The 15,280-nt window shown below is 42.8% G+C and overlaps 1 protein-coding gene and 1 pseudogene across 1 annotated transcript; one reads left to right on the top strand and one right to left on the bottom strand.

Moving 5' to 3' along the window:
• The first annotated feature begins 2,684 nt into the window (after positions 1-2,684).
• On the top strand, positions 2,685-3,009 carry LOC127695487 (PCNA-associated factor-like; annotated as a pseudogene).
• A 1,400-nt stretch (positions 3,010-4,409) lies between these two features.
• Positions 4,410-14,751, bottom strand: C10H5orf47 (chromosome 10 C5orf47 homolog). The gene is made up of 4 exons (XM_052197894.1): positions 14,454-14,751; positions 7,964-8,049; positions 6,468-6,566; positions 4,410-4,430 (listed from the first exon to the last, which is right to left on the bottom strand). Exons 1-4 carry the CDS (start codon positions 14,749-14,751, stop codon positions 4,410-4,412), a joined length of 504 nt encoding a protein of 167 aa, XP_052053854.1.
• Positions 14,752-15,280: the final 529 nt, after the last annotated feature.

Genomic DNA, 15,280 nt, shown 5'->3' with positions numbered 1-15,280 from the left:
TTATAAGCAAGCCCCAATTAAATGGTTTCTTTTGTAACAGCTGCCTTAGTCAGTGTATCTTCACGACAATAAAACAGTAACTAAGACACTAGTCTATTTCTGTCATATATGCCATGGCCAAAGGTTTTAGTTTTCATGTTCTGAGCAGGGATTGGAAAAGGTACATCTACTTTTTCTCTTCACTGGAAACATGCTGCTTTCTGGCACAGGTCAAGAGTTGATCACTTGTGCAGACTCTGAGAGCCCAGAGGAATATGCAGCAACATCATCATCATCACACCCTTAGAGCCTCTGATTTTCTCGACTGGGGCCTAGCTTTGGCACAGCAGAGCCAGCTCCACTCTAGTATACACGGTTGAATTGTGTACCTCCAACATTAGACCACCATGGATGACTGGTACTGATAGGGAATGGAGGGGAAGGAGGAAGGTGGCTAAGGAACATCTTAGACATTCTCTGGCTCAGCTGTGAAAGGTTTTTCAGCAAAGGAAGTGGGCAGTCTTTGAGGTCCAGCTCCCTGAACTGTGCCTGTCTCAATATCTTTGTGATAACTCAGTCACTGATAGGAAGAGCCTGTTGGAAAGAATGGCCTCTCAGAGGTGCAGTAGTTGCTTCACAGTGTAGCATTGGTTATTATGTCCCTTGGGGAACAAATGTGAAAGGCTAGTTCCACAGCTCCGATAGATGCATGGCCAACTTAGAAACTTCTGTCACCGCAGTAGCGCTCCTGCCTCATCTCCTCTTGGAGTAACAGTGCTCCAGAGTGGTGTCTCTCCACCCCCAGACCTCACCGCCTACTCTCAAAAGCATCATTCCACCTTTGTATAAGCTAGTACACAGATTCTGAGATGAGCCCAGATTTTCCCAATTTTTTTTTCAGGTTGCATCAGACATGAAAATATCCTGATCTTTAATTAGTTCCTATACTGAAAAAAATCTGTTGTTTTTCCTCATGACACACCTTAAACTATTTGGGTAGCCCAGAATACATGGTTGGGTAATTATTTGTTTGGGGGCTATTTCTTCTCTATTCTATAATTGCCAAACTTTTCATTGAAACCACAAGCTCTCTCCTCTCCTTATACTGCACACTTAGGTATAAAATGTATCTGGAGAACTCAAACAAATATTGAAAATATAATCACAGGTCATATTACACCACTTTGGTCATTAGCCGCACAGCAGGGATGCCACGGTAATCTACCACAATGCACTGCTCCTCTGCTTATGGTGGTGCAGGGCAAGTTTTCTGTACCACCAGTCACACTAAAGGGACTTGTGTGGGACAGTGTTGGGACACACGCTCAGTGGCAGTGCTCAGTTTGCCTGCCCAGCAGCACACAAAGGCCCATGATATTTAATGATAATGTTATTGCTTTATCTAGTCATAATACTCTGTTTTCAGCACTAGTGTACATTACCTTTATTTATAGGAAAGTGATTTGTTTAAAGCAGAATGTCCTATTACACGGCAGCAGGCTCTCGTGCCTTGCATTTATGGTCACCCTTTCTGCAGTGGGAGCCATACTCAGTGATGACTCAGCCACTTAGCTGTGTGTGACACTCTATGACACTCACAAGATGGCAGAATCATCCATAGTACATTTCTTAGAATGCACTGCCATAAGAACAGACTACTGGGTTAAAATAAAACTTTGATTTAAGCAAAGAAAAAGACAAATCAAGGTTAAAATTGCTGTGTGAATATTCCTCTCTAGCACAGACCAGTGGAAGACTGAAGGGGACAAGATGAAGATGAAAATGTGAAAATCTTATGTCCACAGCTCCCATAACTATGCCTCTGACTTGGGATTGTGAAGTCTCGGCTTCTTCTGAAGAGGGCATCAGATCCTGATAAGAATCCAAAATGGTGAACAAGTCAGGGTATCACACCTGCTGTGCAATATTTAAGAAGAAAATTCACGTTGTATTTCTCTTCTTTCAACAAAACAGACATTTTTCACCAGAAATTGTTAATAAAACATGTAGAACATTCGTGACCATGGAAGTCTTTAGAGCTGCGTGGTTCTAGAACAGGGGGACATGTTGTCTCCAGCGTGACACTCAGACAGTGGAGTGAGCACACTGACAGATCTGATAAAATGGGCTTTGCTTCCACGAAGAGTCTGCAGCTCACACAAGCATCAAACACGGCTGAAATCTCTGTCCACACTCTCCTTAACATTTTATGCAGTTAGGTTTATACCCATTTTCCATTCTGCAATAGATTTAACTTGTGTAAACTAACACTTGAAACTTTATTGAGGGATATAGCAATGTGAAACTTTTTTTTAAGTAATAAAACTTTACTTAGCATTGTCCAAAGAAGTTGGGTAAGCCTGTGTGTGGGGAAACTGTGGCTCTTATATGAAAGGCCTAGGGCATTTGTATGGGTGAATGTGTACTTCAACAGGAAACACGTGGATTTACTAGTCATTTAAAGAACATACAATCACAAAACCAAGGTTGTTGAGTCTCCTGAAGGCGTGAAGCTGAAGCTTGGAAGGAAACAGACCCGCGAACTGTCCCGACATTGCCGCCTCCTGAGGACTCTGCAGTTGCATCCCCACAGCGTTGTGCGGACCTCTCACTGCCGCTACGCTTCATGTTCTTGTCCAAAAGTCACCCTCAGGCTCTTGTCCAGTTGAGACATCTGCAGTGGGGCGGTCTCTTCCTGTGTGGACATGGTGTGGACTGCAGCACAGCACGTCCCAGGAGCCCACAGAAGAGTGGCTTCCCCAGTCCCAGGAAGGTGCTTGGCGTCCCCACCTCTGTCGCCACTTCTTCCTCAAGTTGGTTGAGAAAAGCTGAAACTAAGCCTGCAGAAAGGAACCCGCTGTGTGCACCCGACTCCCAAGGGCAAAAATGCATTGGAGAATTCTTCAGGCTCTCCCTAAACGTCTGAAAAAGAGAACCTGACTCCTGAAGAAGCCGGAAGCAGTGGCTCAGGAAAAGCCAAGAGAGGCGTGTCCTCTGCAGCCTGATGACACAGACGAGGAAGAAGAGTAGAGCTTACTCATCTGAATCATGTTCTTAGCTCACTTCCATACTCTAGGATGTGATTTGGGTGGATGAGTTTGTCCAACTGGCCTGTTGAATAGGCATTTTACTGAAAAAAAAAATAGAGCCTAAAATTTAGCCATTCACAAGAAACCCGATATAAAAGTAGAGAATGTTTAAAATTTGTAAACTCTCATTGGATACTTGAGCATATGTCATATGCTGCTTCTCTTACCTGTTAAGCCTCTTGTTAAAATCAAAATTACATGATGTTCTAATTAGTAATAGACTATCTTTGAGATTTGCTTAGATTTTTATACTGATGGCATTTTATGGGCATTAATTATGGAAGCAGTGCCATATTATTATGGAATGTTTGTTTTAAAAAGTTGGCTTAGTCTTTTTCACATTAAAAATTTCAATATTTAAAAATAAAAAATAAAATAGCCTTTCCTTACACTGCTCTGGTCTACAAAAGTCTGCTTGTCTTCCTCAGCCTGCCTTCCCTCTAGTACTCCTCCAGTCTCAGAAAACCGGAGGAGATCGCCCTCCATGTGGGATGGGGCCAGGTGGCTGAGAAACCAGGGGATGCAAAGAGAAAGGGAAAGAGAACATATGCTTAGTGCAAAACAGACTATGAAAGTATCTATGGAATAGTTGAAAATATCAGAGGTCGTGGGTAGGTTAGAAACGGTAGCTAAGGCTATAAAACCATGAGCTATGTGAAGGGAGAAATAGGCGTGGTTACTCTTAGGGCAGCAGAAAGGATGGCTTAAAAATGAATAGAAGACGCAGCGAGAGACACAGAGGAGAAGCATGACACAGACTGCAGCTTGTCAGAGAGCAATGAGGCCGGAATACATGTGACAGCATGGTCCCCGAGAAGGACCAGGAAGCAGAGCAGAGACATGTGTAAAAGATGAAAAGCCACACACTCATATGTGTACATGTATATACTTATATATGTGATATACTAGCAGAGACATGTGTAAAAGATGAAAAGCCACACACTCATATGTGTACATGTATATACTTATATATGTGATATACTGCGCACGCGCACACACACACATACACTCATACAGAACGCACGCGTGCGCGCACACACACACACATACACAGAACACACACACACACATACACACACACACACACACACACACACACACACACGGATCACACAAACAGTAGCTTCTAGGGAATGACAGAGATGGGGCCTAAGTGAAGATTTAAATTAAAATCATATTTAATGAGGTGTATTGTGTGCCGAGCCCTGGGTTGAGGATGGAGAAGGTGGAGGTGATGACGAGGCCACAGGGAAGGTGAGAGGGAGCAGTGCACACCGGGCGGGGAAGGTCTCTTCAGGGATCTCAGAGGACTCTCACCAGAGAGGGCAGGATGATTCACATTCATCTTGTAGAAACTGGAATCTAGGAACAACATAAGGGAAGTTCAAGTTGATCTGTAATACTTACTTTTGTCAACAGATACATACTAAGAAATACAAATTGTATTACATTTTTGAAACATATTCGCTAAAGAGTTATATAATCTAGTTCAAAAGTTAAGGTAAAATAACAAATTTCAAAGAAACCATTTATGTTATTTTGAAAGCCTAGCATATTAATATAGCAAATAATTTCTAGCAGATTATTTTGGATTCATAGAAGGCTGGGGTTCAGAGTACTCCAGCATGCCAAGGTTACAAGCTGAGTAGACAGCCAGGCTCTCTGCTCATACCCTTCAGACACACTTTTCTTTAAGAAGCTTCGACTGTGTTCCCTCTCCCAGCATGCACCTCATCCGTGTTGGACCAGCAGAGTGACTGCTGCATCGTGAGGCTGCACAGGGGTCCGCAGGCTGCCACTGCAGGCAATGCATTCCTAGTGAACCTTGCTGTGGCTGCTCGCCGTACTAGAGACCTTTACCCAGTGCTGTACTGCCTACAAAACATCTTGCTACCTTATTAACACATTCTTCTCAAAATCAACTGCTGTAAGCATAATGACTCAGATGTTGTCATTAAGTACAGAGACTTCACAGAAGCACTCACTGCAACAGAGCGTATAGTAGGGCACACTCACCGTGACAGGGCATATTCTATAGTAGGACACACATGTGAAGGGATAGAAACAACCATTTTCATCCAATTTATTATTAGTAATGTTAATTTTGTGCCACTGAATATTCTGAAAGCCACGAATTTCTTTTTTTATAATGCTCAAAATCACCTTATTAGGGCAGTGGTGGCGCACGCCTGTAATCCCAGCACTCTGGGAGGCAGAGGCAGGCGGATTTCTGAGTTCGAGGCCAGCCTGGTCTACAGAGTGAGTTCCAGGACAGCCAGGGCTACATAGAGAAACCCTGTCTTGGAAAAAAACAAAAACTAAAAACTAAATCACCTTATTTACCTTGTGAGTGTGAGTGTGTGTGTGCACGCGCGTGAGTGTGTACTCGCACACATGCATGTGTCCTTGCACACACAAGAGGAGGGCAACATGGAATGGAGGTCAGAGGCCCACCTGTGCTGGCTTCCACCTTTCACACGTGGTTCCTGGGGACTGACCTCAGACCGGCGGGCTTCTTGGCAAGCTTCTTTACCTGCTGAGCCAGATTGCCAGTCTGAAAAGCTGTGACTCTCCACACTATCAGTTAGTAAACACTGGTGCAGCTTTAGGGTAACATTCAATTTGTGATGTGTTTTCTGGGAATGTGGACTTCGTGAAATGAGGAACGCTGGAATGCAGCCCCCCTGGACAGGAAATGACTAAAATGGAATGTGTACATTTATTTTTTTTTTAAAGATTTATTTATTTATTATATGTAGGTACACTGTAGCTGTCTTCAGACACCAGAAGAGGGCGTCAGATCTCTTTATGGATGGTTGTGAGCCACCATGTGGGTGCCGGCATTTGAACTCAGGAGCTCTGGAAGAGCAGTCAGTGCTCTTAACCGCTGAGCCATCTCTCCAGCCTAGTGTAGTTTTATAATACAACTAATATGTTCCTCACCACTATGAGCACTTTGTAATTTGTGTTTAAAGACTGACCTTCAAATATGTATTTAACGGATATACATGTTCTTTGCTCAGGAACATCCAGCCAGTGCTTGCCCTCTGCACCCTTACGGCTGCATGCGCACAGGGGCTGCTCTGCACCCCTGCCAGGGCATGGCTGTATGCTTTAACTGTCCTGTACTTTAATACTGGCCGTTAGGAAATCTAATGCAAGCCTGGTGGCGCATGCCTTTAATCCCAGCACTTGGGAGGCAGAGGCAGGCGGATTTCTGAGTTCAAGGCCAGCCTGGTCTACAAAGTGAGTTCCAGGACAGCCAGGGCTACACAGAGAAACCTTGTCTTGAAAAAACAAAACAACAACAACAACAACAAAAGGAAATCTAATGCAATCCACGGTTAGCTACAAAGCTAATATATACTCTTTAATAAGCTGTGACATGCGTTGACTTACTTCACTGGAGAAATGTTGGCGCTCCAGTCTCTGTCTGTACTTTTCGTTTTCTGCAATCATTCTGGAAATGACTTGGTGTACTTTGTTCCACACGGAGGCCTTAAAAAGAAAAGCACAGGAGGGAATGCTGGGGAGGGAGGGCACCACTGGGAGGAGCCACCCTGCTGGGCTGGGTGGTGGCCAGCATCAGGTGAAGGAACTGTCACAAAGGTGGTGACTCAGTGACTCTGTGACTCCTCACTGCCTTATCGCAAACTTCTCTTTCAGTTTTCCCACGTTCTCTTTTTACAATGTTTCTATTAGCTGTCCTGAATGATGTTGCCTTCCAGAAAAGAAGACTCAGTCTGCAAAGTCTTACTAAGTGGGCCTGTTGCATTCAATTTCCAAAGGCGCTAAAAATCATTTCTTTTCCTCTGCTTATGCTGAGCAGAGTTTTGTTTGTAATATATATTATCTATTAATATATACTAATTATATTTTAATCTTAATATTAATACATATTATTTATATATATTATATTGTAATATATTTTTATATATAGGTAAGAATTAACTGTTTCTCCTTGGAGATAGCCAGAAAAACTTACTAGAGATTATGAATATGCTAGAAAAGAAAAAAAAAACCTATAAAATTAAGTAGCTACACCTAGACTCAAAATCATTTTTTTTGCTACTTAGCACTTTTGTCATTTGACCAGCATTTAAATGTTACATAGAAACATCTTTGCGTATTGAAGAATGGGATGAAGAGTGTATGCGGTGAATGTAAGTCACTCACCCTTGTGTGAGGCACATGACAGTTAGAGGTAAGCACTGGTCACGGCTCTTTTCCCCTCAGAAGGAAGCAGATCGTAGTGCAGTGGAAGACTGCTGTTTACTTCAGAAATATCTGGTATAGGGTAGAGTACTCCGAGTGCTCTTTTAGACCGTATATGGTCTATACACCAAACAAGCACGAATTTATGTGTCATGCTCAAAAAATAAATTCTTTAAAGTACAACAGCAGTCACAGATTTGCTCAGTCGCTAAAATGCCTGCGTTACCATGACATTTGGCAACAAGTGGTGAGAGGGTTCAGCAATAAAGTTCATCTCTGTCATCTTTCTGGCTAAAAAGTCACATACGTTCTTTGCCCTGGAAAGAGCAACATGACACCAATGCAGATGGATTCTTTCCTATGACGTCTTTGATTTTCTTTCTATACAGCAGTTAGGTGCACTCTGTGGAATATAGGTTATGCTTTGAAATATCTCCTGGCAGGTTATATTTGATTAAAATGTAGTTTATACATTCAAATACCAGGACTATTCTTCATAGTTATTAAATATTTCCAAGCTCAGTTCCATTTCTTCCAAGGTATTTCTATTTTCTCATTTCAGAAAATTAAATTATTCAGAAGATGGAATTGCTTTCACTGTCTTGAACAGTTTCACACATTGTATATATAGAGGAAGGCCTAACATTTAAACATGATTAGTTTTTCTTTATACAACACACCTTTTTCCTCTCCTTCATTAGTTTGGAGGCTTCATTCAGTGGCATGGGGAAATCAAACTCTTCAGCTGCATTTTTCTGGTCTAAACCTTTTTTTAAAAGTAAAGATATTGATGTTAGTACATATTTTTGAAAACATTATCCTGAAACCAGAGGCCATAGCTGCATCTTGTAAACTCTTTGGAGGCTGTAATTAATATTAGGAGTTGGATTTCTGATCACCAGGTGATACCACTTTACTGCTCAGCTAATAGTATGTAGAAACAACACTAAGCGTTTGCCCACTGCAGCCCTTTCTACCTGCTTTCCCCCTCTCTAGCACGCCTGCCGTGACTCTCCTTACTTCATTCTCGACATACTGCTCTCGACACCTGGGTTTCCTTTGCACAGGCAACAGTTAGCTTTCCAGAGAACATTCTTGGATCTTACAAACTATGCTGGTTGTTACAGACATTCACAGTTTTCTTGAGAGATGTGTTTTCCTCTCTGGCAATCCAGTTTCTATTTTGTAGATACTAGGTAAATAATCCATTACATTTGTTGAATTAACTAAGATGTGTTCCCAAATGGCATTTGCCAACTTGCCAGGGACATGCCACCGATTCTGGTGAGGCCCAGACCCGGGGTGAAGGGACTTCACTAAGTCACATTGTGAGGCACTCATTCCCTCGCTAACTCTTCCAATTTTCCAAGCACAGAGGAAGTCTGAGTCTGTCCATGTCACTTAGAGATTGTCAAGATGTGCTGCTTTCCCTTCATGACACAGATACTTTCTAACAAGAAACCTATTTATTACAACTGAGCACTTTCTTGCCATCACTTTGTCATTATTAGTTTGTAATTAATTTCTCTTTTAGAAACCTGCACACAAGCCGGGCAGTGGTGGCCCCACCTTTAATCCCAGCACTTGGAAGGCAGAGGCAGGCAGATTTCTGAGTTCAAGGCCAGCCTGGTCTAGAGAATGAGTTCCAGGGCAGCCAGGGTTACACGGAGAAACCCTGTCTTGAAAAACAAAAACAAACAAAACAAAAACAAATTCAAAAACAAAAATAAAAAAAGAAATGAGCACACAAACAGTTTTCTAAGGAAATGTAGCTAAGAGGCGAGAGGTGCCTGCTGGAGTAGATCTGCTAAGTAGGCCAGCACGCAGGAGAAGAGAGCTTGAGAAGCTCCGCTCCTGCTCACCTGCCCCAAGGGAGGGCGGTGCGCTCATCCTCCCACTGGTCCTACTCAGAGCCTTACCCGCTCTGTGCCCGCACTCCCTACCTTAAGATGGGAGCCAGGAAGTCTATCTAAAAATACAAGTTTAATGCATGTACACAAAAAGTCTTTCTGCCTGCACTGTGACCGGGCACCAACGTCTGGCACGCTAGGGATTTAGTCCCGATTCATGTTTAAGATCTCTTGGTTCTTGTCACCCATGCTCTGACCCTATCGAGCTGTACCTGTAGCTCTTTCTGGTCACCGCAATCATCATCTCTCCTCAACAGTTTGCTCATACATTTTCCCACCTGTAATCTGTCCTTATTTCAGCCTCATGTGGAAAATCTCAAGTAGGTTTCTCTACCATGAAGTTTTCCTAACTCTGTTATCCCTAAATTAGTCACCATTTCCTAAGAATCCATTCATACAACTCCATAATAGAATTCTTCATCTTTATTTGCAACATATGGTTCTATCTCCTAAGCTCAGGAAGAAATGAGCCCCACCTATTATTAACCTTGCTTGAAATGTTAGATTTGCCTGACGCTTGTCTCTTGGCTTTCAAAACACCAGAACATCTTAGGATGGCTTTCCAACCTAACTTTCACAAGGCATCTGTCTCTGGTAACATCATCCCACCAATTAAAACACCTTTAGGGTTATAGATGTTTCAGGAAATTTCCTGTAACAATACATCAGGGCAGAGAGGATCTGTGATTGGACAAAAACAGGGGGCAGAGCTAGGAGTTGCAGAGGAAGGGCACAGGCACAGAAGGGGTCCTGGCAGGAGGAGATGAATCATGGCTTATGGAGTTTTCCTGTGTGTTTCCTAAGGTTAAAAATATTGGGATAAGGCTTTTACTGTATTGGCATCTTGGAATTGTGATTATAATATACGTAAATCTAATTGGCCAACTAATTAAGCATTAAAAGTCATGTTTCTACCTGGTAATCGAGAAAATAACACTATGATTTAATCAAAAACGTGTTTTGCATTCATTCAGTAAGTGTTAGTACACCTTGCTAGCCATTCTTGTTCCTTTAAGCCATCTGGGCTTCACGTGCCAACATTTACTGAGTGCCATGCCAACACCACGTTAGGTGCTCCGCAGTTGCTACTTCATTTATTCTTCACAGCACCCCACCCCCACCCCCGGAGGCAGAAACCATCACACACCCCCTTGAGAGGTGATAAAGCTAAGAATCAGACTGGATAACTAAAATGGGCAACAGTATATTTCTGGTAATTAACAGAGCCCTGGTTGTCTTTCTGACTTCCAAGCCAGAGGTCCTGATAATCTCTCCCATCCCAGCAGACATTTCTCTATCTTTGTTCTTTTGCTTTCCTGTCCTGCCTCCTCCTGTCCCTGGGCTTGTTATCAGTTGTTCTCAGGTCTCTATAGCACTCACGGCTGCTGACTGGCATGCCCATTACTCACATGGAAGTCCTTTGAGTACAGAATAGTCAGTCACCTGAGACATCTTGCCATTAGCATTTGATCTAAGGTTTATACCATGGTAGATGGTAAATGCTGTTAAATGGATGACTGAGTCATTTTAATTCACCATAGATTTAATAAATATCTATTTAATATCAAATATAGCCTCTTTGGCTTAGATTAGGTGCATGTCTGTCTGTGTGTCTCAGGGCAGCCTACCCTTGACTGCATTTCTGGTCTTACAAGCTCTGCAAGGAGGTCATGGGAGTTAACAGCTTTGCTGTTCACACAGTGCCCAGTATAGATACGGCAGACTTAGCCTCAGCTCTTCCTTCTCTCCTCCAGTCAGTTATCAGCTCTGCCCATTTGCCTCCACTGCTTTAATTCTGGCCTTTCCATTTCTACAGGACTATGGCTACTGCCTTGAAGCTGGTTTCCAGCCTCTTATCAGCTACAAAGCTAAATTAGATCCATCCTGTATCTGAAAATACTAAATAAATAAATAAGAAGGCAGATTAGAACATGAAGTGCAGGGACGTTTTGAGTATGTAATTTAAAGAACCAAATCCCACGCAGTGTACCAAGCAAGCAGTTGGAATCAAACAGACTCAGATAAAAGAGGATCAGACTTCTGGAGGAAAAGTCTTTCTGCATGGTTTCTGAAACAAGGGAGTGGGGAAAGGTCATGAAATGAGTTACAAAGGAAGCCCTAATAACATGTAAGACAGAGACATAGGAATATAATTTTCTGACTGCAATGCAATAAAACTAGAAAGGATAATAAAACTAAAGAATATGAAGATCCCAGGATTTAGAACCTCTAAAATGTTAAGCAGTGTCGGTGTGATATGAATAAATACAATTGACAGTGGAGTATTACATATTGAGATGTGTGGGAGGTTCTAAATGTGTTTTAAAAATTCATCATACTAAATACTTCCTGATTTTAAAAAGTAAATGAAATGCCTGATTTCTAATCTACATATTCAACACAACCCTGTTAAAAATTCCAATGATATTCTTCACAGAAGTAGAAAATAATATTAAAACTCATTTGAAAGCACAAAGTAGTCAGAAGAATCAAAGCAATCCTGAACAAAAGAATAATGCTGATAGGATCAATATGTCCAACATTAGGTCAAAGTCACATGATGGCCACAGTAACAGAAGCAGCACAGACTGAAGACATGTCAAACCATGGAACAGAATAGGAAGTCTAGATAGAAACCAACACAGGTAGCCACTAAGTTTTGACAAAGATAGAAAAAACATTATTGGAGAAATGAATCCCTCATCTACAAATGGTTCTGGGGAAGCTGGATAATTACGTGTACAAGAAAGAAAATACTCTCCATTTCTCACCCCGAACGAAAATCAACTCAAAATTGGTGGTGGGGAAAGGAAGACCTTAATGTAAGATCTGAAATTGGAAAAAGTAGAGAAAATACTTTCAAGATATAGGTATTGGCAAGTCCTGAGAGGACCCCAGTTTCCAAGGAAATAAGGCCAACAATTGACAAATGGGATCTTGTGAAATAAAAAAAATCTTCTGTGTAACAAAGGGAACAGTTGGGTAAAGAGAAAGCCCACAGAATAGAGGAAATCAGAGCTACACATCTGAGAGATGAATAAGAACTAAGAAAAACTGACCAGAACCCCCCCCCTCCTCAAAAAAGAACTGATGAAAGGAATAGAGAATTCAGGAAGGAGGAAATAGAAATCACCAGTAACTATGAAAAGCTGCTTAACTCACCAGTCATGGAGAAATTCCAGTTAAAATCCCATTGCTATTACATAAAATTATTAAGAAATAAATGCCAAATTTTTAGCATGAAAAGAAAAAGTACATTAAAAGAAAGCAGAGGAAAGAATATGGCTAAGAAATTGGAATTAATGGGGAAGAAACTAGAAAAAAAGCTTAAGATGAAGTTGTAATTGCTAAGGAAGTGCACGCTGCCCAAACTGACCTCTCAGAAGGTGTAAACAGACTAGTCTCTACAGAACAGAGAGTGTTATTAAGAAATTACTCCACAGACCTGAGGTCTGGATGGTCTGCAGGAGAGTTTTACAAAACCTTCTAGGCTGCGTAGCATCAATGTTCCATAAGTTATTCTTGAGCACAGAGAAGGAAGGGGAAATTCTCAATTACTTTTATGAAATAAGTGTAACTACAAAAATCTAAATCAAGTAAAGAAACACAAAGAAAAAGAAAGTACAAGTCACTATATCTCATGAACATCAATAAAAAATTCTAAGCAACTCATTATGAAAGCTGCCATTCTATTAAAAAACAATACAACACAAGCAAGAGAAAATCATTTCAACACTGCAATGTTGATTACAAGAAACCTATTTATATCAGACTATACATTACTAATTCCAAGAAAAACATCTTCATAGATCATAGCAAGCCTTTGCCAAATGTAAAGCCTGCTCATAATAAAAAATACTGAAGAAAATAAAAAGAGACATTTTTTAATATTCTAAATATATAGTCCTAGTCCTAAAACTAATGGTGAAACACCAGAGGCGTATCTCCTAAGAATAAGAACAAGGTAAGGTGCCTGTTATCTCTACACCATCCACCTTGCACTAGAGGTATTAGCCAGTATAATTAGACAAAAGGATTATGGCAGATATAGAATGAATGAAAGGGAAATAAGATTATCCCTGTTTGCAAATGGTATATGCCAGCTGGGGTTGGTGGTACAAATCTTTAATCTCAGCACTTGGGAGGCAGAGACAGGTAGATGATCTCTGAGTTCCAGGTCAGCCTTGGCTACACACTGAGTTCCAGGCCAGCTGAAGATACACAGATCCCGTCTTAAAAACAAAAAACCCACAAACAACATACACCTGGAAAATATATGAGAATTATGAGAATCAGAGATGGAGCTAACTACATTAGTCAGTTAGTGACTTGGTCAGTGACTTAATAGGATCCAAAATTAACATGAAAAAGGGATGGGCCCGAGGAAGACACCCACGTATAGATTCCATCTAGGTATGTCCAGAACAGATCTATGGAGACAATGCAGACTAGTTCTTGCATAGGGCTAAGATTAGTGGGTGGGCCGAAGAGGTGATGGTGAGGGGCCATGATGCCTGCCAAGGGGTACAGCATTGCTCTGTGATATTACTGTTATGCTAAAATGATGGTAAGGATGGTTCCACAGCTCTGAGGAGACTTAAGAACCATTAACTTGTGTACCATAACTGGGTGAATTGGATGCACTGTTAATGAAATCTCAGTAAAGTTGCTTTGAAAACAATAGGTAGAAGTCTGGGCCCTCAAAGATGAGCATTTTGAGATGACTGCAATATCTAACCTTGGCTGTGAAGGATGAAGTATGTGATTTTTTTGCAAACCTCTTCAAAACACACATAAACTCATCCTTGCTAAGATTTTAAGTGATAGGCAGCACATATTATTACTAGGGCATTATGTAGTAAGGAACCCCACTTACAATAAAAAAGAGTAAATATCAGGGAATAAAGTTACCTAGATTTATGCAAAATCTATGGTGAATAGTTTTGTTCGTTTAAGATGTCGTTTCTCTGTGTAGTCCTGGCTTTCCTGGAACTTGCGCTGTAGACCAGGCTGGCCTCAAACTCATGGATCTGCCTGACTCTGCCTCCTTAGTATTGGGATTAAAAGCATGGGCGGCTGACAGAAAGACTGGCAGACGCAAAGGTTGAGACAAAGACCAACAGGAAGGTTGACACGAAGACAGACACAAAGGCTGACTGACACGAGGCCTGGCTGACGGAAGCCGCGCGCACAAGATGGCGCCGGGAGCTGCCCAGTCAGCCGCAGGCCGCCGACACGGTCCCTCCCGCGGCCGCGCCACCTGCTCGCGCTGCTGCTTGCTCCCGGGCCCTGGGCAGAGCTCTCGACCTCCGCTGCAGAGCGGCGGGATCCGGGGTGTCGGTGACCCCGGCCTGTGAGCCGGGGGGCCGCTCTCCGTCCGGGGTCCCGGGCTCCGCCGCTGCTTGCTCGAGGGCACAGCGGGCCCCGAGCCCTGGGCCTCGACGACCGAAACCTCGGAGGCCCCTCAACTGCCACACGCCATGGCGGTGCGAGGCGAAGCGGGTCACGTAGATCAGGCGAGGCCCGTCTGGTCTTGGCCTGCTGCGGCCGGGCACCATCCTGGCCTCCTGTCAGGCGGTCTGCGGGACCTCGGAGCCTGACCAGGGTGTGTGTGTATATGTGGGGGGGGGGGAGGGGTACTGCGCATGCGGGCTGGGGGAGGGGAGGGCCGTTGGGGGCCAGATCTATGTATGGCGTGGGTGCATGGGGCTGTCCTAGAGGCTCCAATTTGGGTGAAGACAGATGTTAGCGCTGGGGTGGGCGAGCTGGAGTCCAGAACACCAGGAGCCTGGGTACTGGGTAGGAAGTTGAGGTGTGGATCACTGAGTAGCTGGGGTTGAGGGAAGGAAGGGATGAAGGACACAAGAGGCCAGGCAGCTAGCAGAAGACAGGAACCTCGTGGGGAGCTCTGTCAGAGGTCCCGCAGGCAAGGAAAGCCCTAAAGAAAGGGAAATAAGAAGGACTATGGTTCGTCTAGAAAGGGGTTGAATGTCAGGCCACATCCTTTGGGACTGGGATGTAAGAAATATCAAACATAGTTCTTTCCTATCAAATACTATAAAATGTGTATTTAGGACAAGGAATTAA

This window comes from Apodemus sylvaticus, chromosome 10, assembly GCF_947179515.1.
Source record: "Apodemus sylvaticus chromosome 10, mApoSyl1.1, whole genome shotgun sequence".
NCBI lineage: Eukaryota > Metazoa > Chordata > Mammalia > Rodentia > Muridae > Apodemus > Apodemus sylvaticus.
This window is presented reverse-complemented; position numbering and strand designations above follow the sequence as displayed.